This window comes from Ovis aries, chromosome 18 (assembly GCF_016772045.2).
Source record: "Ovis aries strain OAR_USU_Benz2616 breed Rambouillet chromosome 18, ARS-UI_Ramb_v3.0, whole genome shotgun sequence".
NCBI classification, from domain to species: Eukaryota; Metazoa; Chordata; class Mammalia; order Artiodactyla; family Bovidae; genus Ovis; species Ovis aries.
The window spans coordinates 39,502,841-39,529,183 of NC_056071.1; the positions used below are offsets into that span (position 1 = coordinate 39,502,841).

The 26,343-nt window shown below is 33.4% G+C and overlaps 1 protein-coding gene across 18 annotated transcripts in view; it reads right to left on the reverse strand.

The window, feature by feature from the left end:
- The window catches only part of HECTD1 (HECT domain E3 ubiquitin protein ligase 1), a 73,899-nt gene that overhangs the window by 23,114 nt on the left and 24,442 nt on the right, over positions 1-26,343 (reverse strand). For 6 of the 18 annotated variants that reach the window (XM_060401744.1, XM_042235295.2, XM_060401742.1 and 3 more), the window contains exons 9-26: positions 25,805-25,919; positions 25,028-25,202; positions 21,200-21,338; positions 20,848-21,018; positions 16,136-16,358; positions 15,402-15,665; positions 15,205-15,281; positions 12,455-12,589; positions 11,787-11,933; positions 10,747-10,841; positions 9,469-9,574; positions 7,616-7,750; positions 6,976-7,115; positions 6,365-6,688; positions 5,266-5,432; positions 5,001-5,177; positions 1,219-1,914; positions 306-527 (exon numbers count right to left, since the gene is read on the reverse strand). In XM_060401744.1, coding sequence (XP_060257727.1) covers positions 306-527; positions 1,219-1,914; positions 5,001-5,177; positions 5,266-5,432; positions 6,365-6,688; positions 6,976-7,115; positions 7,616-7,750; positions 9,469-9,574; positions 10,747-10,841; positions 11,787-11,933; positions 12,455-12,589; positions 15,205-15,281; positions 15,402-15,665; positions 16,136-16,358; positions 20,848-21,018; positions 21,200-21,338; positions 25,028-25,202; positions 25,805-25,919 — 3,508 coding nt within the window. Of the gene's footprint in view, positions 1-305; positions 528-1,218; positions 2,056-5,000; positions 5,178-5,265; positions 5,433-6,364; positions 6,689-6,975; positions 7,116-7,615; positions 7,751-9,468; positions 9,575-10,746; positions 10,842-11,786; positions 11,934-12,454; positions 12,590-15,204; positions 15,282-15,401; positions 15,666-16,135; positions 16,359-20,847; positions 21,019-21,199; positions 21,339-25,027; positions 25,203-25,804; positions 25,920-26,343 lie in introns of all 18 variants that reach the window. The other 12 variants (XM_060401741.1, XM_012098774.5, XM_012098776.5 and 9 more) reach the window with 2 other exon arrangements.

Consider the following 26,343-nt stretch of genomic DNA (forward strand, 5'->3'; position numbering starts at 1 on the left):
AGCTTATTAATCTATCACATTTCTTTTCTTATAAAGATGTCAAATTATTACGGTTCTTCTAATAAAACTTCACTAGGGACAAAAAGCAAAGAAAAGGATGACACATAGAAGTTCCCAGACGTCTATTTACAACCAGGTAACTTAACAGTTCTTCATATCACTTTGAGTTTTTTCATCACATATAAAGCTGCCATATTTATAAGAGAGAATAATCCTTTTCTAATCGAAAATTTAAAACACCCAGGAGAAAAATGTGATAAAAACATCACCACATAAATATCTAACTATTTTATACTGTAACTTACCATATAAGGAATATTCTGCTTCCTGACCTGTGTCACTCTCACTGGAGGTTGATGTGAGGCTGGTGGTTAAAGTATTACTTAAAGACTGACCAACTGATAAAACTGTTGTTGCTGTAGCTACATTGCTGCTGCTAGTAACACTGGATGTTGACATAGTCACTGTCGATGTAGTACCAGGTGTGGTCAAATTAGGGAAACTCTGAGCACCCATAAGAGGAGAAGCTAAGGATAAAAATGAAGCAAATTAGTACAGAAAAGGGAGGATTGTGTAAACCTTAGAAAAACTACGTTGTATATTTAGAAAAAAGAATGCAGTCATGAAACACTGATTATTAAAAGTCTGAAAAGCAACAACTTTGGGAACCCAACTGAAATCCAACTAGAAATTCTTGTTTTTATAGTATTATTATCTTTTAGAAAGTTAAGCCTAGCTTTTAAAATAAGTGAAAACAGGCACTGAAATTACTCCCAATGGAATTTTCCAAGGGAATTACTTTGACCCATTGGTAGCTTTAATTAGAATTAAAAACTTTCATCAGCTAGTATCAATTCAGGACCTAAGTAAAAGTTATGCCACTATTATGCTCTGATTTCGGCTGACTCTGATGATAGTTAATAGCCATCTATTTCCTCTTGTAATTAACAATCAGAGGAGTGAAAAACAGAAAGTTTTATTTTATTCTTCAGAATTAGAATAAGAGGTTCTTTATCAGGTCCTGATCAGAATTCTTAAAATGTCACAATTCTACAGAACTTAACCTTATATTCCTGAAGGGCTAAACGTGACACAGTTGTATATAACAGGGTTTAATGATCTGGTAAAAGACTAGAGCCAGAATCCACTAAACAAATCCTACTTTGCATCCCTCAGAGTGGAAAAAGCATTGGGTTCTATAAGGAAAAGCTCACTTACTTGCTGTGCTCATCACATTCCTCCCCAAAGTATTAGTGTTGTTATCACTGCTGCTTCGGCTTAGATTCATGTTGTTGGTGGCATTAGTCCGTGCTATGTTTGCCACTCTCCTTACAAAACTCTCCAAGCTAGACGTCTCTCTTGAGGACAGGTTAGGTACACTCGCACTAGAGCTCATAGGGGCCCCAGCAGCCAACAGAGAACTCACTGACAGTCTGTTACTCGCTGAAGAGCTAAGGGGCCGTTGCGAAGCTGCTTCTTTATTAGTTAACTCAGATACTGAACTAACATCAGGAGAACTAACACTAACAATTCCCATGGATATTGCACTAGACTCCCCAGGAGTACGAGCAGAACTATCAGGGCCTAGCTTTCTTTCAGCATTTTCACTTCCCGTTTCCGCTGTTAAGGTGCTGGTACTTGCACTGGAAGATGACCCTACTTCTGTTTGAGGGACGTTTTCAGCAGATGAAAGAACAACAATTGGTTCATGGACATCAGCTCCTGAAACTATACTGTGTTCCATTACAATTTCTGATCTCCGTTCCGTTTTGGTCGAACCCAAGCTGATGTCGCTGCTACTGGCCACGCTACACACAGAACTGCTGCTTCCTTTTCTACTTGAGGAGCCTGCAGCAGCAGATGTCTTGTCTGGACAGTTGTTTTTCACCAAGCTGCTCCATGATTGCGTTGTGCCTGAAACAGTGGATGAAACAGGTTTGGGTGATGCCACTGTATCAGGGTCGTACCCTGGTGCAAGCTTGAGGTCAAATTTTCCTTCTGCGCCCATACGGTAAGAGTTTGAGCCACCAGCATCCCAGGTGACATCAATCCAGCCTGGAAAGGGACAGGAGTTTGTGAGACCCAGCAGAAAGCAGATAGGAGCGTGTCAGACAGTAGCTCCACAATATGGGATCAGCTTTTCATCAGCGCTGTACTTCTCTGAATTTCTAGTCATCTAAGGTCTGCCAACTAAAATTGAATCCTTCTGTTTCTCTTATTTCTGAACTGTTTGTTAATATTTAAAAACAACATAAGGGTCACGTTTATAACTACTGGAGTATCTTTCAAGGGGAAGAACTGTTAAAAATTGTAAAAAAGACGGATAAAAATGGTAAACTATTGCAACTTCAGCAAGTATACATGAAATCTAAGTAAAAGCTTTTTTAGTTGCTAAATACGATCATGCGGTCAAATGTTTTTAGAAAAAGTGCTGGCTTAACCATTAATTCTAAGTTTGGGCTAAATCCTATAATTGACGGACAAAATATTCATTTATCACTGTAGAAATTCTAGGCCACTAGCTCAAATAACACTAAGTTAGCATTTCGGTTGTGTTCTCAAAGTTCAGTGGTTACTTGGTTCTCTTATGATTAAAATTAATAAATTTGAATAAGCGCAAAATTCTAAAACCAAAATTTTAAAAGTATGCTAAGCTCTTTTATTAGATAGAACCTATATGATAAAGCTAACAACATGAAAAGAACTAGTGAGCATAATATTAAATCTATATTTACTTATACTTGGGAAAAAATACTTCTTTTTTAAAAATGGTGACTAACTTCCAAAAACAAAATAAATTGCCTATTAGAAATAAAATTAGTATAAATTTTACAATCTCATTTTAGTGTTATAAGCTAACTACTTCAGGAAAAAAAAAAGCACATAAAAATAGTCTTTAAAAACTTTAAAAGTACTTTACACACACACACACACACACTCTCATGCATACATGCATACACACATACACACATGCCAAGTTCATACATGTTTACAATGAAACTCAGAGGGGTTTAAGTAATATTAAATTACCTGTGGGGATTATCTGCATACAAGTTGTTTGAGAGGAAACTGACTGCCCCAAATCTACATAATCTAGTTTAGATGAGATTTCAATTGCCTCAATTAATTCTGTATGCTGAATTAACCTCTGAAGAATCAACTTTTAACTATCTCTTCTGCAACATGGAAAAGTGTGAGAAAAGGAAAAGTTCAAAAGCATACCCCAATCCCAAATAAAAATTACATTTGTATTGCAGTAACTGGTCCCAAAATATACTGATGACTTATTTCATAGCACATGTCAAAATCTGTAACTGTATGTTTTATCTGTTTTACCAGAAAGCATGGGATTGTACTTTTTTGTTGACCACTGCATATCTGAAGTCTAATAGAGTACCTTTACATAATAGGCACTCATATTTGTGTGATTAATTAAAAAATGGATATTCCTACCAACACAAATGTTCTGTAGAAAGGGAAGAGATTTGACACAGCGTAGAAAAGTAACTAATAAATGTAAACCATTCAGTTATACTTCAGAATGTGTTTAAACTGATCACTGACAGGAACTCAGAAAGGGTACATATCCAAAAGTGGATATTTACAAAACTCTGAAGTCCTCTTTAGATAAAAAGAGTCAGTAACAACTAGCCATTAATAAAAATGGTTAGCTTAAGTATTTGAAAGCTAAGAACTCTCTATGACGTAATGGTTTTAAGGTATGGCTTTTCTACATGTCAGATCAGCAAAAATAAGCCTTTCTTATATGCTAAATTCTGAAATTAAGATTCCAATTTTCCTATGCAGTTGCTTCACTTGACTCCAAACGAAGAAAAACACACAGTGCTTATATATCCCTAACTGGCTCACACATTTAAAAGTCAAACATTTTAGGGTAAATAGACTATTAACTAAGTATTATTAAGATGTGCAAAAACAACAACACTGGAAATTTCTGAATTGAACTATTATTATTCAAGTATTATTTTTTTTTATTAATTTTGGCAGCTGCATACATGCTCATTCACTATAAACCTGCTATGATGATAATCTGAAATTAGGGTACAACTAAACAGAAATGCATTTCATAACATAATTTCAGGGACAGAATTTTAAACATAGTAAAAAGCAAAAAGAGTTTAAGTAAACAGATGCTTTTATCACATAGTTAAGATATCAAATGTTAGTCATTCTCTTAAGCATCGTCACTTTTATTATCTCTTTCAATATTCGGTGTAAATTGACAATATGAACATTTTACTTTTTTAAATGGTAGGCAAAATTCATAAGAACCGCTACTGGTTAGGCAAATTATCCACTAATAAATGAGTATTTTAGGTTATAAGTAAAAAATCTAGCCACTATAGTTGCTTCTGGGAGTTAATAGCATAAAGTGGGTATGAACTTCCTTAAAATCTACAGAATCAAAAGTTAAAATGAACTGGATTTTTAAAAATATTGCTTATGGAAGAGAAAAACTGGTAGACTGAGAAACCTTTTCAAATATAATTACTAATAAATGAAAATGCTACAATTTTTGTTCTGTCCTTTACTGAAAAATGTTTAACTTAAAAACACTAATGTTTTTTCTTCTATATGACTTATAATTGAACAAAAAATTTTTGCCTGATTCTTGTGAGGCTAACAAGATAAAAGCATAAGAAATTAAGATCAGTGGAAACTTATGAATAATAAACTAAAAAAAGACACAAAAGGAACAGAGAAATATGTCTGTTAGGGTGTACACCTTATACCAACTTATTCATAAAAATTACTCCAAATTATTAGCAGTAAGTTTTGAGTGAAAACCTAAGAATTAAAAACTTTTCCAGTATCTAAGTAAATGATTTTTCCATTTTAACATAAAACCAATAGATGGGTTCTTCTTATTATTCCTGGAACATTTATTCAATTTATAAACTACCTCAAAATAACAAAAGAAAAATACTTTGTGATGTAAATACTCATTTCCGCACTACAGACGCTGAGCACCTGCTCACCGTTATGCAGCTCTCCTGTGACCGTGCCTTCTCCCTGTGGGCTGCCATCCTGATCACGCCATTTCCAATCAAGGCCTCTGATCACACGAGCCCCAGGAACCATGTACTTCAGTACCTGGGAGCGAACTAGACGTCGCTGTCGTCTAAGATTAGCTTCTGCTTCCTTAGCTGCTTTTCCTATAACGTAGAAATTAGAGAAATACAGTCAAAGTCACCTTCTAGAATTGTTTCAGTAAGTTAGAAAAACCTACTGTTCTCTCTTTACCTAGCTGATCTTCACATACTCCATTTACAGTTCCATAAAGTTCAAATCCAGACAGTGAGAGATAGTGGGTCTGTCCACTCGCATTCTTTCCCATCTGTTTAATTCTCACATGTCGCCACCCTTGTTTCTCATCCTTCGGTGGATCAAGAGGCCAGGTGGCTGTTGACCTGTGAATGTTAGGGAAAATATTTTAAATATATGAAAAAGATGCTTAAGGTAGCAAAGATCTTTTTTACATAATAGAAAATTATGCGAAAAATAAAGCAACGTTCATGTTCAGTCAACAGTTTGTACACAAAATTCAAGAAATCAAAGAAAAACAGCAGTTAAGAAAATGAAAAATGAAATGTTAAATGTATATGATTAATTTGACTCATAACGCTAAAAGATTTATAATTAATAAAATCCAAAGAAATAAGAAATTTTATGAGTAACAAATGTCTTTACGATAAAAAAGATAATTATTTGCAAAATTTTAAATGAGATATTAAAACAGCAACTTTAAAGCTTGAAAATATTACCTATTAATCATGTTAAGAAGCTCCCTCCATACATCAAATACAAAAAATAATTTAATCTACACTCTATCTACTCCTCAAAATGTGCCACAATATACAGTTAAACAGTATCAGGACTAAATGTTTTAGAAACATAATGCTGACTTTCTGCCTGTAAAAAAAATACATATGATCAATAATATAAAATTTAGGAAAACAGATACATAAAATAAGAAAAATCAATAGTCACTGTTAATTTCTCAAACATTCACATACACTGTGTGAATAAATGGATAATTTAGTTAAGAAGTTCATTCTTTTTTTTTTTGCTTTTATCAGTGTGCTATATACACATATATATAACTATGTATCAACTTCTTTTTAAATAAGTTCAGCTTCTACTAAAGTTTAAAGAATTTGATGGCTTTCATAAAGTCACTTTTCAAAGTTTTAACACCTAAATTACAGTACCAAGAGGTATTTTTACCAAGAAAATCTTGTTTCAGTATCTCATAAAATAGAGAGCTCTAAAAGGATACAGTTATAAAAATAAACAAAGCTCTTTACTGAGTTTTCCAATTTACAAAGACTCCTCAACTAACCCTGGTTCATTGAGACTGCAGTCATCAACATGGGTATACAAAGAAGTCCAGTTCTGTCCATCTTTGGATACCTGGAAAACCCAATTTCTCAGTGCAGACCTTCCATAACCACGAGCATGACGAAGTGTATATGCTGATGGTATCACCCAGAGACCCAGATCTATGGCAAACCAGGCATTCTTATCATCATTGCTATGACAATTTAAAGCCGAATTGTCACGACTCAATATGTCTTCTAAGCGGCCATAAGGTAGATTTCGTCCTTCTGATGATGTTACTACTACAAGTCCATAAGCAGCTGGATTAACCCATTCATATGCAGTTCTACATAAAAACAAAGAAAATACTCTTACACAGTGTTAACAGTTACCACTTTTAAAATAACTGCATTTGTTCAGACTACCTTTTTTCCACATAAAATTATATTAAGAAAAATTCTATATTTAATAATTTAAGCAACTTTTCTTCATAAAAAGAAAAATTTGGATGGTCTTAAATTTAACCTAAAAGATGAAATTCCTAGAATGACAGAATATTCAGAATGGTTTCTACTACCTAGATTTCTTTTCCAGGTGAATTATTTTCAATCTACATTAAACAGAGTGACTTACTTGGCATTTGTTCCAATCCAGTAAATGATTCCATTTTCATCAAAATCATGCTGGTGCCGAAATATAAAATTTTGGCCTTCTCTTAATTTTCGAACAAAAACAAATGAAGATCGGTCAAAATCGTACCACTGCTTTGCTACCTAACCAAAGAAAATATGGAAGACACCTTAATGATGATATTTTGAAGTTCACTGCCCACTTTGTTCCTAACCCTTTAATGTGATTTTTTAAAATAATCAATATTCATTAAAAAATATTTTAAAAAGAAAAAGAACTAGAAAATTCCCTAACCGTAGCACCCCACTATTAATATCAGAGTATTTCTTTAGTCTATTATTTCAACAGAAAGAGTAAAAGAAAGTCTCAATCATACAAAACCATTTTTCTCTTATCAGTCTGTATATTATGATAGCCAAATAATAGTCAAACTAATTGAAATAATTACCAAATTGATATTCCTTTACTTATTAGCATTAAGTTTTTGCTCACTGTTTTAGTAGTACAAATAACTATAATAGACATCTTTATGAAGAAACCATTCATAGTCTAAACTAAAATGGAATTCCCAAACCACTTTTCTAAAGGGCTAAACCACAGCAAAAAAAGCTTATTTCACACCATGTCCTTGCTAGAAACTCACCATTTTTAAGAGATACTGTTCCAGAGATTCAACTGTGGCTAAGGGTTCCATCTTCAACATTCTGCCAGTCCTGTCTATTAAGGCAGTTTCACCAGGTGCACGTTCCAACCGAAATCTTAATCTTCTTGTAAGTATCTACACAGAAATGATTAAAATGCTTCAGGGAACACTGTGCTTTTATCTTAACATTTTGAAAATGAGAAATGTTAGATAACACAGCAACTGAGATGAATAAAGTATAACCATAAAGGAAGTATCAGTATCTGTTTCCTACAAAATGTTTTAAAGAAGTTCACTGAATAAGTAATATTTTCAAGAAACAAACAAACTACTGATCTCTAAACAACTTCAAACATACATGGTTTAAATAAAATTATTATAAATCACTTAACAGATTAACAGAAATATTACAGCCTTAACTGATAACTTGCAATTTTCCAAGTAAGTTATAAAAAGCAGCTAATTAACTTATGCTATTAAAGTGAAAATATATTAAATAATCTATGGCTAATAAACTAAAAGAATACAAGGCATTTTAATAGCTTCCAATCCAATGTTTCAGTAAATAAAACAAGTATGTGCTTCATTTCTGTATAAATTTTAACTAATTTCTATAGCCACAGAATTAAACATTTATATGTACATTTAAGGAGTATTTTAGACTACAAAATTAACAGAGGGCACATCCCTAGCTTTCCTGTCTTTGTATCGTGCACAGTCTCCTGAAATGATACACATACAATAAAACATGTTGGTGCTCCTATGACTGTATAAGCTGGGAGATCTCCAGTCTTTGAGACTATTTCTATCTCATTCACCTATCAAAGATAAAACCTTTAAAATAATAGACAAAAATCCCCTTGTTCCTCTATAATGTTCTGTTTGAAGTAGAGCAAAAAGTAGACCTCTACAACTTATTTAATATATGTACCATGTCAGATATAGTAACAATACTATAACTCTCTGAACAATTTCTAGTCTGGAAATCTAGTGCCTTTGGTAACACTAATGGGTTCTTGAGGGAATGCTAAGTTTTTTGTATTGAGTAGGCATTGTTAGTGCAAATATAGTTTTTTAGTCACTTATTAAAGGCTGTATTTAAAAGAAACTATTTGATGCAGAGAAATGCAGAAAAGGTCAAACAAAAGCAAGACTCAAGCCCAAATAATCTGTAAGTAAATACTAAAGTAACCTACAGAAAAGGTAAAGATCTGTTTTGGGATATTAGCAGTAAGAATATTTATTTGTTCATATTGGGACACTAGATGCTAACATAAGGATAATTTAATGAATTAATAAGAAAGACAACCAAATAATATTTAGGAAGAAAATAGGCTTTTTATGAAACCATGTGATAATGGCAGATTTCCAAAAGAATCAACAGAAACAGCTAAGGAAGGCCATCTCTACTTAATGACATACAGAAAACAAGAAAAAAAAATCGTGCCAGAAACATTTTCACATTTTCTTACACACTGAGTTCCACACAGAGATGAAGGGACTTAATTCATAAACAGATGGGACTTAACTCTAAAACAATAGGATTTTCTGTTTTGCTTTCCAACTGAGAGTGTCACTTTCCGCTTATGATCTATTAAATATGATTTACTACTAAAAATAAACATTGAAATACTAATACATTCAAGAGTCATTAAAAAGAACAATCAAAAGGCACTGAGCGTTGAAGAATTTAACTATTAAACAATCATTAAACAATGATTTGTCACAATGTTTAAACAATCACAATCTTTTTTTAATAAAATAAAACATATTTTTTATTTTGTTTTTTTAAGAAAAGTAAGACTGCTTCTAAATGTATTTAGCAATAACAGCAATTGCATTTTCATGGTTACCTGGAGGTTGTAAGTGGATCCTGGTGTATCATACAAATGGAGAGGTAGACGTTCAATAGACTCTAGCACAGCTATTAACTTTCGGATTAATGCAACAGCTGGTCGGCTAGGAAAACAATCAATTGTTAAGAACTCCCACATAAGTTCAAACTAAACCTCATACAGGATCTGCAATCGCCAACCTCATACAGACTCCTACTTTCTGTATTAATGCAAAGTGAAGTCTAGTTTTGCATTAGACTATAACTGAGTAAGCAAAGATAATCTCATAACTCAATTTCTTTACTTACTAAAATATTTCACTTTTCATATGAAACTTTCACAACTGCATTCAAAGTAATGCATAATTTAACGTGTATTTTATTTTTTAAAGTTTAAAAAATTTCATTATATAATATTTGATACATATAACAGAATATATAAAGCAGTGAAGTTTGGAAAATGATGGTATTGTTAGCAAGGCAACACTGGTAAAATATTTCTGGCAAATAACATGACAAGTTATATCAAGAAGTTTTAAAAAATCATCAACTCACTAAAACTATTTAAAGCAATTTATATAAAAAAACATTTCCACCAAGACAAGTATATTTCAGTATTAGCAATAATTTGCAAAGAGTTAATATGTTTAATAGACTAATGTTTCAATAAATGATTATATATACATATAATACACACTCATTTAAAATGGTTTTTAAAATTAATAGAATTGAATTTCACTTATTATTTTAAAAATTCAATCACATTCAAAAGTAAGTTAAATCACAGAATGAACCTTTATCAACTTACAACCCAGCTCAAGTTACCTATTAATGGCCAATGGATTTCTAGCTATATCCCCAATCATTTCTCCCCTTTCCATGTATTTTGAAGAAAATGTCAAAGCATTTCACCCAGAAATACTCTTGAGTATGTACCTCTACAGAAGTTTTAAAAAATAAAATCATAGCATCACCACACCTAAAAGGAATGAGTACTTCCTACTTAATATCATCAAATATATAATCAGTGTTTAGATGTCTGGTTGTATCTTAAAGATTATCTAATTTAAATAAGTGGTCAGCTGCATTCACAGCAGACATGGATTTTTTTCTTTTATTCCATTAGATTAAAAAATACTTTTTAAAAATCTTTCTTTTTATGTATTTATAAGCTACTCTTGTACTGAATAAAAAAGTACCTACTTTGTATATGAACACTATAATAGACTATTTCAAAGGAAACCTATCAACTTACAAACACTTTAAACATGAAATTAGAAGAAATTTGGGGACTTACCTTTCGTCATCTTCATTTTCACTAAAGGCTGTTTTAAAAACATTTATTCTTTCTACCAGTTGACTACAATCTTGTTTCATATCTAAATCCATGCTCTTTAAAAAAAAAAAAGTTTTATGGCTGATATTGAAATTAATAAAAAAATACCAAAGATGAATACTAATATACATTACAAAATTATCAATACAATCTAAGGAAAATCATTATTGTCTTTCAATTAAAATTTTTTATTATATGACCAGTTGCTACTGCTGCTAAGTCGCTTCAGTCATGTCCAACTCTGTGCGACCCCATAGACAGCAGCCCACCAGGCTCCCCTATCCCTGGGATTCTCCAGGCAAGAACCCTGGAGTGGGTTGCCATTTCCTTCTCCAATATCTTCAATGTTATAATGGACAGCAATTACATTCCTTTCCTCAAAGTGTATACAAGCTACTTTCAGATTATTTATGAACATTTTAATTGTACTATTTACATTAATTAGTATTAGAAAAAATATGACTGGTATATAAAAAAAATGATTTCATAGACATTATTAAGTCACGTAAAGTGATGATACATCAAGATAATTTTAATAAAGGAAAAAAATAATCACAATAAAGAGATTAACACAGACTAAACTGAAGGGAATATAAGGCTACTGATAAATATTGATACCTATCAAATATTCACATGAACTTCCTAAATTGTCATTGCTCATAACTTAATCTTATCCAAATATTTTAGGTATTTAAAAAGGCCTACAGACTAACTCTGTTTTACAAAAGTTATGAGGAAATCAGAGCAGGGAATAATGTTAAAGTGTTTTTTACAAACAAATCTTGAATAAATTATAATCAGGTAACTAAAAAAAATCTAAACTCAATTGTTTAATTCAACTGGCTCAAACTACTGATAAAACTTAATGGCTGGAGAAATTATAGATGTTAACGTTTACTACAGTTTTTAATACTCTTTGACAAAATAAAGTAAACCTTGCTCTGTCAAAAGTGTAGCTACAAATAATTTTCTAATTATACACTTGATTCTGTACTACTTACATTGTTTAAAACAGTAAGAAGCGCTTGCACCAAGCCACTACTGCACATCTCATATGGCGAAATTGTGTTTTCATCCTTCAAAAGTACAATCAGATTTTCTAAAGCTGTCTTCATTAAATCTCTCCAAGTGTTCTCACTCTCAATACACTGAAAGAAAAAAGAAATTTTAAATAAGGATGATGATAAAAAACCAACAGGTCTTAATATACTTAATTTATCAGAACATCAATTACCATGAAATTAGACATTAAACAAGATTAAGAAATTCAAATTATTAATGCAAATTTTCTCTACCACACTTGGCAACCTTGTTTGTAAAGGGCTGATTATAAATATCTCAGGCTTCACAGGCCACGTATCTTGGTCACACCTGTTTAACTCTGTCATTGCAGCCCCTATAGCAGTTACAGACAACGGGAAATAAATGAGTGTGGCTGTGTGCAATAAAACTACTACAGAACAACAATTTTACACATTCATATAATTTTCAGAAATCATGAAATATTGTTCTCATTTTTGGTATGTGTTCAACCATTTAGAAACAAAACCATACAAAATTTAACCCATGGGTGATAATTTGCTGACTCCCTAATCAATATCCGGAATAGTAAGGATAAAGAAGAAAAATTAAGATCACTGCATGTCATAAAATCTACAGGCTAACATACCTGTCTATTTGTATGAAGTTCCCAAGATGACTCTAACTGAGTTGCTATGTTTCTGAGTGTTACCACTACTCCACGAGGCATGCTTTCAACAGCTTTAAAGTGGTCGTCATATAAATCTCGAGCCATAGTTCGTACCTACCAAAATAAAAATAGTAAATGTGAACTTTTACTACAATTAATAATTTTACCAAATCTTCCTTTTAAATATATAACCTTTAAAGTTAAGATGTTTGGCCAGTTTCAAGATGCAAAAATGTTACTACTTCTATGCATGTACATCAGAAAGATTTAACGGTTAAAAAACCACTCTAGCAGATTTTAGACAAAGAACATATAGTTTTAATTTTTGGTTATTCAAACTTTATGTTCATATACTAAATAGATGCTTATTTCATTTAAATAAAATTAAAGCTATAAAAGGTAACTTGGCTCTTTTTTAACAATCTGTTTGATAGTGAACCAATAAGAAAATACAAATAAGCAAAAATAAAGGAGAGAAAAAAGAAAAGAAAATTAAGCTATCTATAATTCCATCAACTGAAGTTGAACCTTTTAACATTCCAGGGTATATTTTAACTTGATATGTCTTTCTTCTATTTACATTATATTATTCACACAAAATATGATGCTCATATATTTATATATTACATCAAGAGCAAGAATGACTACTGCCATTTTGGGCACTAATTAGCTCTCATTTAAATTAAAGTAATATTATTTGAGAGAGGAACCCACACATGTCCAAGGCTTGGGTCTGATGAAATTTTGTACATAACGCTGTTTTTATGATTTATTACAATTTCATTTATATCACAAACTAACCTAGCATAGCTGTAATGTTAATAGAAAAAATTTTGCTCTCTACAAGAAATAATAATAAGTTACTATTCTATTTTAGTATGCCTCTCAGAATTAAAAGGTAAGTAAGTTCTGAATATCGGGCAACAGTGAAGAAACTATTCCTTTATAAACAGTATTAAGAAATAAAAACAGGTTAAAACTGTGTATACAAAATTATTTTTTATATTTTATCTATTACTTTATAATAAAATTATTTTTACCTAAAGTTAGTGTATTTTGACACATACAGCTTTCATGCACACAAGAATAACCACATGATCACTGAGTTACTACTGATTTCAAGAAACTGAATGAATAATTGTATTTTATTTAAGAAAATTAAATTAGAGGACTGAGACTATGCTCTCTTTGATTTACTTTTCTTTTGTATTATAAAGCTCATTTCCCTGTGAGTTAATCTAGATTTGGGTGGTTAATATAATTTCCTGGTGGCTCAGACAGTAAAGAATCTGCCTGCAATGCAGGAAACCCAGGTTCAATCCCTGGGTTGAGAAGATCCCATGGAGACGGGAATGGCAACACACTCCAATATTCTTGCTTGGAAAATTCCATGGACAGAGGAGCCTGGCAGGCTACAGTCCGTAAGTCGCAAAGAGTCAGACACAACTGAGCAACTAACACTTTCATATTTTATTCCAAAAAGCTCCTGAGATAGCTGAGTGGTAGTTTATAAAGAATTTAAGAGTTCAGCTTCATCATTTGAGAATTTCATACCTGTGAAATCAACTAGTCACTCAAATTTATTTGTAATCCACAAATCAATACTTGTAGCACTTTTCACAGTTATTTGTGGGCATGTGTATGCAGTGTAGCAAAAACTTAAAAAGTGTGACCACAGCCTCACAGGAACCTACACCTGTTATTTCTCCAAGAAGCAATTCACAGAAGCTTTACAGAACATAACTACCATGAAAAAAGTAAATTGTATTTAGTCCAAATTCCTTTTACCATATAATGGCTACCTTCAATTGAGATATTTCTTCCTCAAATGCCCTTAAGATATCCTGAATTAGAAGGAATCTGTAGCTTCAGAGTCTACATTTACAACTGGAAATTATTATATGCAATAAGTAATGCCTTCATAAATCATATAGTGCTTCTAGTAAAATCCCTTACTACTATTTCTATGGCCAAAGCCATACAAACACAAGTACCCTCCCATCTCAAGCACTCAAAGGCATTCTTTACATACATACTGTATGAAAAACCTATATCATTATTATATGTAAAATAAAAATGTGTCATCAGAAGATAACGAATCTAACTATGAAATTTTACTTTCTTTTTTAAAAATAAAAAAATTCAACAGCAATTGATAGGACAGATGGAAACATAATGGATTTATTTAAAAATGTATACTAAATGGACAGAATTTAAAAATTAGTAATATGAGTCAATAACACTTGCTTCTGTATCTTTTTGAGAGGTGACTTCATCTAAGATGGCCATTAAACTAAGTATCAAATTATCTGGGTCTAGATCCAGGAATTCAAACTGCTTTATCACAAAGTACTTAATCAGGATTACAAAATATAATAATGCATATTCAATCTCCATGTATCACTAAAAATACTACTATCATTAATTAAAGCATCAGTTTAAAGCTTTGATGACATTAAAAACTTAAGATGATTTTAAAATAATTTAGATTTTATTCTTTATCAATTTTATTTCTATTTTAATATTGATGTTTAGTATATATACAGAAAATAACTAAATGTACACATATTATGAAAAGTGAGATAATGAGCACTGAAAAAGGAAAACTGAAAATACATTAGACTAGGGTAGCCTATGTTATATGCCTCAGTTTCTGAACTGCCAATAATCTACCTCTAAAACCCTATGTCCGTGTAAAAGACAAAACAAATCAAATTCCACAAATTTACCTTTTGCTTAGTTTTTTCTAATTTAGATTTTAGTTTTCTTCCTCTTTTGCCAGTCCAGCCAGTCACAAATTCTGAACCTTAAAAAGAAAAAAAAAAGACATTTCACAGGATGTATTTTGTGAAATTTAACAATTTATGTGCAATTTAACATATTCATTCATTCTTATTCTGCTAAACTGACATACCTACATACTTACCCAGAGAAGTTTCTGCAGTAAATGAATGCCTGGTTCCTCTATTAGATTCAAACACAAATCCAGGTAAATCTTCTTTCAGTACTGTTGCCTGCTGGCCATCTGAGTTATGAATAGCAATTTCTCCTTCTTTCAAACATGTTAGTGACCAATTCCCTACGGTGAGTTTAGTGGGTCCCGGTGCTGAGAGTATAGGTTGACTTGAAGTAGATGGCTTTACTTGGCCTCGTGCTCTTTGTAGCTTCTCTAAGAATTCACTTCTACTTTCTATAAAGACAAAATGTTTGTTTTAAAACTTCATTCCTCTCAAATATACCATTAAAAAAAATGAAACTACCTACTGGAATATCAGTTTTATTAAAAAAAAATTCACTCAAGTTTTGTTCTTTGATATACTCTCACTGATTTGCTATTATTTAGGTTCAGGCATAAAAACAATCCTCTGGCTTTTGGGATAATATACAATTTGAGACAGCATCAAACATGTGCAATTCATTATTGCATGATGAGAGGCACCTTTACACAAAAGCATGGTGAGAGTAATCCTTGTCTCATACAACAGAAAGACATGAAATGCTTTCATGGTACAATCACTTTCTATGGTGATATTAAAGAAAGGGCCATATGATCATCAAGGATATGCTACTGCTTTGACAATGGTGGCAGAAATGAGCAGAAAAACAAATTATCAAAATTATAGAAATTAGTAAAGGGATTTTGTAGAAACAAAATATTACCTGAACTATCTGATCCACCTTCGGGACTACCACTTGAATACATGGTGGCTAGTTTTCCATCCAAGATGAATCTAAACCATCCATTACTGCCATTAGACAACTCCAAGGCTGCTGCATCGCTCCATATATACAAGCAGTCCCTTCCCCTGATGATGGACCAATCTCTCCAATGATATGGTTTACCTTGCTGCAACTCTTTAGCATCTTCCTGTGGTTCATCTTCCTGAATGTGTAAAATTATTCAATGAAATGTGGAAAATAATTTATATTTCAAATATTTGTAAGTATTTATAAAAACATGACCATGAATCAAATTTAGAATTAAAACATCCTGAATATAATATTCATCTGCCTGTAGTTTAACATGTATTATGATTCAACTAATTATCATCTTACAAGTCCGTCTTAAAAATGGTTAAGAAATTCACATGACCTAAGTTATGACATTTCTAGGTATATAGGTAAAGAAAACAAATGGATTAGCTCTAAACACAATTACCTAACTAACTATGACTTGATAAACTCACCGTATCCCTGGGCCTAAGAGATTATTTGTAAAAACATGGATATTTACACTAAATCAATGGTATCCAAACCTAGCAGTGTAAAAGAACCATCAGAGATGTGTTTTATCAGTAAACTATAAGGCCCCACCCTTAGCCAAGTGAATCAAATGTACTGGATCATTCCTATAATGATAAAAATGTTAGTTATAACACATTTAAAAAATAATAATTTGTAAACATTGTTTGACTAGCCTGGCATCCTAAAAGTTTTGATTTTGTTGATAACAATTAAATATTAAGAATATTCATCATCAACATATGATCTTGGCAAGTGTGTACATGTATGCATGTATAGGTAAAGTATTTTTAAACTTTTATAGACTTATTATACTTTAAAAAACTTGAAGGGACTTCCCTGATGGTCCAGTGGTTAAGAATCTGCCTTCCAATGCAGGGAATTTGGTTCCATCCTAGTTCCCTGATTGGGGAACTAGGATCCCCCATGGCATGGAGCAACTAAGCCCATGCCACAGCTACTGAGCCTCCATGCTACAGAGTGTGAGCACCTCAACTAAAGTACATGCACCTCAATGAAAGATCCTGCATGATGCAACGAAGAGCCAGTGTGCCATAATGAAGACCTGACACAGCCAAATAAATAAATATTTTTTAAAAATGTAATGCATCTTTCACATGTTTCTTCCCTGAAGCAGTAGTAGTTTATAACACTAAAATAAGATTGCAAAATATGGATTATAAATTTCTCTAATGTAAGTACTTGTGCTCCAGACCATGAGAGATTAATAAAGATTAAGGCTTGACTATCCATTGTAAACAAATTAAAAACCAGAGAAAATATATGAAAAAGTGTTTTCAGATACCGGACAACAAGCAACACAGGACTGAGTGATCTCTAGAAAACAGGAACAATTAACTAAGCCTAAGGTAAGCCTCTTAGGCTCAGACAGTTTTTCTGGTTAAGGTCTTAAGAAAAGGGAACACAGAGTAAAGCAGTGTAAGGAAATCTGTCTTTGAAGAGATTAAGGCAAATGGAATACGCATGGTAGATGAGTTCAGGATCAGGGAGTCAAGCAAAAAAGACCTCTTAGAAATGTGCAAAGTGGTCTCCAGGACATCTCTACTGAGTATCAGACCACCTGTGTATAAGTGATGTTACACATAAGACTGGGCAAAGAATGATTTGAAAACGATAAGCTGGAAAATTCAGAAGTCACACATGATGATCATACATTTGCATTCCAAACAGCCATAATGGAAAATCTTCATACCAATAGTTGAGACTTTTTCCAAATCTGATGATAACTGTAAGCCCACAGAGCAGAGAAAATTAAATAATCCTGAGCCGGGGCAGACCCCCACATGTGCATGCACATATACAAGCTAAACACAGCTGCTGCTGCTGCTAAGTTGCTTAAGTCGTGTCTGACTCTGTGTGACCCCATAGACAGCAGCCCACCAGGCTCCCCCGTCCCTGGGATTCTCCAGGCAAGAACACTGGAGTGGGTTGACATTTCCTTCTCCAATGCATCAAAGTGAAAAGTGAAAGTGAAGACACTCAGTTGTGTCTGACTCTCAGTGACCCCATGGACTGCAGCCTACCAGGCTCCTCTGTCCATGGGACTTTCCAGACAAGAGTACTGGAGTGGGATGCCACTGCCTTCTCTGAAACACAGCTAAACACATGAAAGACAAATTGCTAAAAACAAGTTATAAAGTCTTAAGAATAGCCAGAGAAAGAAAAGATTCAATATACACAAAGGAACAAGATGAAAAAATAAGGCAAACTTAACAGTATATAACACTATGCACATCCAGTGACAATGGGGTATCTCTTCAAGTACTAAAAAAAGGCTGGCCAAGAATCCCTGCAGGCACTGAAAATGTCCATTAAAAATCAAGGCCAGGACTTCTCTGGTAGTCCAGTGGTTAAGAATCCACCTGCCAATGCAGGGGACACAGGTATGAACCCTGGTCCGGGAAGACAGTGCAACTAAGTCCGTTCACCATAACTGCTGAACCCACAAACCCGTGCTCTACAATAAGAGAAGTCTTTGCAATGAGAAGACCACGTATGGAAAAGAAGCCCCTATACTCCAACTAGAAAAGACCATGTGCATAGCAACAAAGATTCAGTACTGCCAAAAAAAACAGGGGGGCAAAAGCAGTCCAGTGGTTAGGACTCCAAGCTGCCACGACAGGGGGCACAGGTTTGCTCCCTGATTGGGGAACTAAGATCCCACAAGGCATGCAGCATGGCCAAAAAAAAGATATTTTCAGACAAGTAAAATCTCAAAGAATTTTCTGCCTTGTCGTGCCATTTTCTAAGTAATGTATTTTGAAGAATAAAAGTTTAATTTTAATGAAAACAATTTACTGATTTTTGTTGTTCTTCTTTTATAATATAGTCTTTTAATGCCCTATCTAAAAAACCTCTGGCAGACTCAAGGTCACTAAGATTTTCTTCTTTTTCCTCTAGAAACCTTACAATTTTAGCCCACAAATGTTAGTTCACGATTTATTCTCTGTTAAAAGGGGCGAGATTTCATATTTCTGCATATGTTATCCACTTGTTCAAGCATAATTTTTTAGATCACCCTTTCCTGACTGAATTACCTTAGCACTTATTTGAACAATTGACCATATATGTGTGGGTCATTAATCTATTTTTACACCACTAGCACACTTTCTTAGTTACTACAGCTTTCTTTCAAAGGATGCTTTGGCTATTCCAGGTTCCTATAATCTTCATATAAATGTAGAATTTGCTTGTTAATTTCTACAAAGACTGATGGAATCTGTAACCTATCTCTTGAAAGAATTCCAAGGGGATGAACCCAGATAACACTTATTTGGTTTATGTTAAATGTCCAGTAATTTTGGAAATATACACATTCATCCTTAACCAGGAAGGATTCTGCAACTACAAACCATACTCTATCATTCTCTCAAAAATAGTATTACTCAGTCGCTAATACTTAGGAAGCATTCACTAAATGCCAGGACTTAACCCTTGCCGGCACTCGGTGGAGACAGATAAAGTGCATTTTTTGACATGCAATCTAAAGCAAGAATTATCAATAGGTACTGAAACCAGTGGATAAAAGTTTAATGAGAAACAGCATATCTCCACAGTCTCAAAATTATCTCCTCATAAATTACTAACTACAAAAGGAAAAAGTATCTTTACAATACAGAAACCTGGTAGAGGCAGACATGATAAACTGATCCAACTATCAGCAGGAAAGCAAACAGACATCATACACCTCTTAGAAGGCAGGTTTTACACCAAAATCGCCGTAACATCACCACTATAGTCTTTCTGCTAAAAACACGTTGTGTTTTGAATCAAATCATGAAGAAACATGGCACAAACACAATGTAAGGATCATTGTCCAAATTAAGGGATCTCTCCTCTTCAGAAACATGCCAGGGCTATAAAAGAGAAAGCTGAGAAATGGAACAACATGATGACTAAATGAAATGTGCTCCTGGACTGGATTCTGCAAGTGTGAGGTGGAGAGGTAGGAAGGTTGTAGGCACAGGCAGGGTTTGCTATTAGAGACAACAGAAAATTAGAATAAGTCTCTGGATTAGATAGTTTTTTTAATAAATATTAAATTTCCTGATTTTGATAACTATACTAGGATTATATAAGACAATGTCCTGGTTTTATGGTGAAGAATTTAGGTATAAAAAGGGACACAATGTATCCTATTTCTCTTAAACAATTTATTTTATTTTATTCTATCTATTTTTATTTCTGGCCATGCTGAGAGGCTTGTGGGATCTTAGTTCCCCGACCAGGAATTGAACGCAGCACTAGGTAGTGAAAACGCAGAGTCCCAACCATTAGACCACCACAAAATTCCCTCAAATAATATATTTCAAATGAGCATGCACACACATTGTCTTTGTAAGTAATTAAGCAAATGGGGCAAAATGTCAGTAATTAGTGATTTTGGATAGAGAATGTCCTGATATTCTTTATACGCAACTTTTTTTGCAAGTTTTAAGGTTTATCCATGATACATTTTAAAAGAAAAGTGACCAAATTTTTAAAAACTACAGTATGACTCCATATTGCCATTATTTTGTCAAATTGTCAAAACCCGTCATGATTGGAACTACATTTCTCCAAAAGAAACCCTATTCCTGATAGATACCATTGCAATCAATACCACTCACTTTTTCTGGTTTTGATTCCTCTTCATTCTCATCATCAGAGGAAGGACCTGCCAAAGTGGACACTTTGCTAATAACACCAAGTCTGGCTAGCTGATCCAAAAATATATCGCCACCTTTATCTACTAAATCCCTTATGATTTGCAAAGCCAGCAAGTGGCCATCATCATCATCCTGGGGAGAAAAAAGAAGGAAATTAAAAGAAAATGGTAAAAATAAGTTTAGCAGCATGGAATAGGCAAATGCACTCATTTGTACAGACAAAATGATTTAATTAAATTAGGATGCAACTGATTTTACTACTAGTTAATGAAATTAAAACTATAGATGTTTCAAAAAATGACAATAAACTTACCTCTTGATCAAGAACAGTTGCAGTTATTTCCACTAGTATTGTAGGCAAATTGTGACCAACATCAGAATCACAAACTTCTTTTAAGAGTGCTTCAGAGCAAAAATGAATCATTTTTCGAATCAGAGCAAGACTTGCTTTCCTTGAAAAGTAAAAAAAAAAAAAGGACTTTTAGGTAGCCATGATACGCTAAAATTAAAAAAATGATAATAATAATGAAAATTAAAATATCTAATTTAAGTTTTAAACAGTCTGCTGAAAATATACTTAATATAAGAATACTATTAGTAAGAACCTACTGAATAGTACAGGGAACTCTATTCAGTACTATGTAATGACCTATATGGGAAAATAATATTTTTTAAAAGTGGATATATGTTTATATAACTGACTCACTTTGCTGTACAGCAGAAACTAACACAACATTGTAAATCAACTATACTCCAATAAAAAATATTTTTAATACAAAATCAAACTAAGACAATATTAAACTAGTTATACATTCTTTTTTTTAGGTAATTTCATTTTTTATTCTTAATTGAGCTCATTAAAACAAATTATTTTTGTAATTTACTTACATGTGCTATTTCATATTCAAGCAGCATTACTGCTAACATTCCATGATAATTTTAGAAAATCAAAAATGGTACCATTACTGGTAAATGGTGTCTATAACTCCTAACATAAAACTCTTAAAACATCTGATGGTTTATATTGAAATCAAATTTTTAATCAAGCATTTTCATCCTTTGTCAAACTTAAGACTGTTCATTATAACTATATTCTCTAAATGAGACCCTAGTAACCCCATGCCCTCAAATATTCCCATTGTTAACAACTTGCATGACTCCTTTCCCTTCTATTTAGCTACTGCTTTGCTCAGAGCATAGGAGATACTCAATAATGTCACATAAACTAACCTCAACTTTATAATAAGCAATTTGTTTTTTTAAAGTAGAAGACACAATAACCACAGACATTAAAATGATAATACACTGGTCTATTACATAAAAGTTAGTAATTCTTTTAACACACGTTTTCTGAGCATCTAGCAATAGTCTGAGCACTAAGCTGTAGATATCAATGCCTTTGAAGTGACTCCTCCACAGGAAGGGTGGAGAGGCAAAAATCACTACCAAGATCTAAGAGGGGCATGTGACGCAGATGTATTCCCTCATAATGCGGCCTTCATGTATTTCACAACTCTCCCTAGATGAATTTCGTAACACTATGCATTCCTTAAATTTAAAATATCCTTTATTACAAATTCAAGTACATAACAGAATACAGTAGGCAAAAGGAGGACAAACTGGCCTAACTGGATCAGTTCCTTCCAGTGTTTGTTAATACCTATGTATATATGGTTGTAAAATCAGTATTTATGTATAATAATAGTTTTATGTTTTGATTTATCTCAATTAAAATAACATAAGAATGTTCACATGTTGTCTACCTATCTGGCTACTATCACTCACTATCATGCTGAATCATTATAAGCCAGGAACACTTGTATGTATTTTAAAAACTTTACATGTCATTTAATCCACCCAACAAACCCTATGAAGCAGTTTTATTAGCTCAATTTTACAGATGAAAAAAAAAGGGTCACAAAGAAAGGTAAGTCTACTAAGGTCAGAGAGCTAATAAATTAAGAGCCTCAACTCAGGGACTTCCCTGGTGGTCCGATGGCTAAGACTCTGCCTTCCCAATGCAGGCGGCTGGGGTTCAATCCCTGATCAGGGAACTAGATCTCACATGCCACAGCTAAAAGACAGCACATGCTGAAATGAAGATCGAAGATTCCAAGTGCCGCAACCAAGACCCGATGCAGCCAAATAAATAAATAAATATTAAAAAAAAAAAAAAAAAGGAGCCTCAACTCAAACTCATCTCTTAACCAATTCACCATGCATAATATACATAAAATAAAATTTTCCTGTTTAACAGTATTATATAAATTGTGAGCATTTAGCTTACAGACTTTTCAATCAATACAATAGTATTATTTTTATACTATTATTTAATATATTTAACACTATTATTATTTCATATACTATAGATTATTTTTATACAGTTTTATTTCTTCAGTAGAGGGATTCTTTGATCCCGGAGTCTAAACATTTTCATACATACTGAATTTGCATCAGTATGGAATCCATACTTGACAAATGGATTTTTAAAAAAATCTATTAAGTGACAACATGGATTGACCTCAAGGGCATTGTGCTAAGTGAATAAGCCAGAGAAAGACAAATACTGCCTCATATCACTTAAACACAGCTTTAGAGACAGAGAATGAAACAAAAAGCTCAAAGACCAAGATTTCAGACAGTGTGGATTCTGTGAAGACAGTAAAATATTATGATTGATATGCAAAATGCCTTAGGGGTAAATTTAAATCTGGTGGGTTAAACTGTCACTGGACATAAGTATTTGAACTGAGGCCTGAATCAAGCAACCCATCATTCAAAGGCTCCGGATACTGACAAGTCTCCACCGAAGTGAGCTAAGTGCAAAAGTCTCAAGGTAAGAATGGACATAGAAAGTTTCAAAAACAGAAAGGTTAGCATAGTTTAAGTGCAATAGACTAGGGGTTAGATAGTACTAAATGCGATCAGAGAGCTGATTGGGACTTAAACAAGACACCTTCCAAGCCTGAATGTTAAGGAGTTAGGTTTTATTTAAGGCCAATTAAAAACTACTTGGCTTCCCAAGTGGTTCAGTGGAAAAGAATCCTCCTGCCAAGCAGGAGATGCAAGTTCAATCCGCAGGTCGGGAAGATCCCTGGAGAAGGAAAAACCCACTTCAGTATTTTTCCCTGGAAAATCCCATGGACAGAGGGGCCTGGCAGGCTACAGTCTGTGGGGTTGCAGAAGAGACATAGCTCTCAGACATGGCTTAGTGACTAAAACAAGAAGAAGCTACTGGAGGGTTTACATCAGGTGATGTGACATGATTTAAAAATGAATTCAGCCTAATATGTAGGAAAAGACTATAGAGGGACAAGACAGAAAAAGAGGAGAAAGACTAGGTAAGAGGCAACTATAGCAGCCAAACTACAGACTATGGTACTTTGGACCAGAGTATTAGCAACAGATGGACAAACATGGCAGGTTTTGGACACACCGTAGAGGGAGAGCCACCAGGGCATGTCAGGATGAAATGACTCATAACTTCATGCCTTTGTACATATTCTTGTCATTGACCCTTCTAAATCTATCTCCCTAGAAAACTTCCAAGTATCCTTTAAACCCCAATTGAAATCTCATTTCTGCATAAAATCTCCAATTTGCCCAGCCAATTAGTTGTTAAATCATTTATGTTCCCAGGGCTGCTACTGCTAAGTCGCTTCAGTCGTGTCCGACTCTGTGCGACCCCAGAGACGGCAGCCCACTAGGCTCCCCCGTCCCTGGGATTCTCCAGGCAAGAATGCTGGAGTGGGTTGCCATTTACATGTTTAATCTACCACTTAGCCTTATTAGCTTGCAAGGATAAAGAGGGCCAATTCTTCCTAATTCTTTGGTTAACTCCTCTAGTGGCAGGCTTACAATGACTATCAAAAAGGCCTTCATAATGCTCAATGTTAGCTGTACTTAAAATTTTTCTCTAGAGTTGATATTCAGAGAGTTACAAAAACTGTGTTAGGTTAAGTTTTCTTGATTTTCTAAATTACTTCTCTTAAGTCAGATCATCAGAAGGAAAGATTTAATTCTCCAATCTAATTTTTATTCTTACCATACCTTTTCAATATTAAAACAATGTCACATTCTTCTGGAAAAGGGAGACAGATAAACTACATAATTAGTAAATACAAATAGTATGAATAACTACCTTATTGAAGGCAGCATAGTCTGTTGAAATGTTTGTGCAAATACTGGCAGCAACCTTTTCAAGTATATAGGTGCCATTTCTGGATCTCCTTTCGGCTCATTACATTCTTCTTCATCTTTATTTGTATCTTTCTTTTTCTTATCATCCCCTTTATTAACTGGACACATCCAATCACCTACAGACAAATATTGTTCAATAAAAGACACTTTTTGGAAAAATTTTCAGGGAAAAATTATTAAAATGTACTCAATGATAGCTATCTTAATTAACAATAATCAAATTAGAATACTGTATCTATCAAAGATGTTCATAAAAATACTAAAGAACATTAGTATCTCCAATGAGTTGAATCACAACTTAAGGAGATAAATTTGGACACTCTCAGTTCAGTTCAGTTGCTCAGTTGTGTCCAACTCTTTGCAACCCCATGAAAAATTTTAAAAATGTTTCAGAGACTCTGCATTCATCTACTTTATGAAAACTTAAAAGTTTGGTCAAAGTGTTTTGTCTACACAACAACCAACTATTCTTTATGACATTCCTATACCCTTAAACTTGTGATTTGGTCTTTTTGGAATCATGCAGCCACAGTCTCAAAGAACACAGGACAGTACACTGTAATAGGTTTATCAAATATAAGACCATGTGTATAAAATCACTTGACTTTAATTATTTCCTTATATAAGGGAGTTCATTTGTCTACAAAAAGCTACTTTTATGGAAGTGAAGCTGAAAAGTAATAGCAGATGGCATAAAAGGAAAGATACTGCTACTCACCTGGAGACTGAAGAATAGCTACTACTTCACTGTGGCCCCTTTCCCGGGCTTTATCTAATGGAGTTTTCCCATCTTCATCTCTCAGATCTGGATTTGCACCATGCCGTAAGAGAGTCTAGAAAAGAAAAGCATTTAATATGGATGTTGGTGATCAACACCTTATTTCAATGGACACCTTCAATGTACAGTTCTGCAACCTTCAACTGCATCCACATCCTTCATAATGCAGATTTACAGAATTGCTTAATCAAGCAGACTATCAATTCAAATCTCTGCCTTTGCACACAACTCTAAAGTTGTTTATTTACATCTTGAAAAAAGTATAGATTAATTTCACTTAGTTATTTATTAACATCTCAAATTAAGTATGTTCACATCTGAACCTGTCATCTTCTCCATCAAGCCTCTCCTCTCAATTTCTTTACTTTAACAGAGGTACTAGTATTCAATCTGTACAACAGAGAATGCTGTCATCTGTGCCATAACAAGTTTAGTGACACAGAGTTTCTGAAAGTGCCCTAGCAGACAGGATTTTTCAC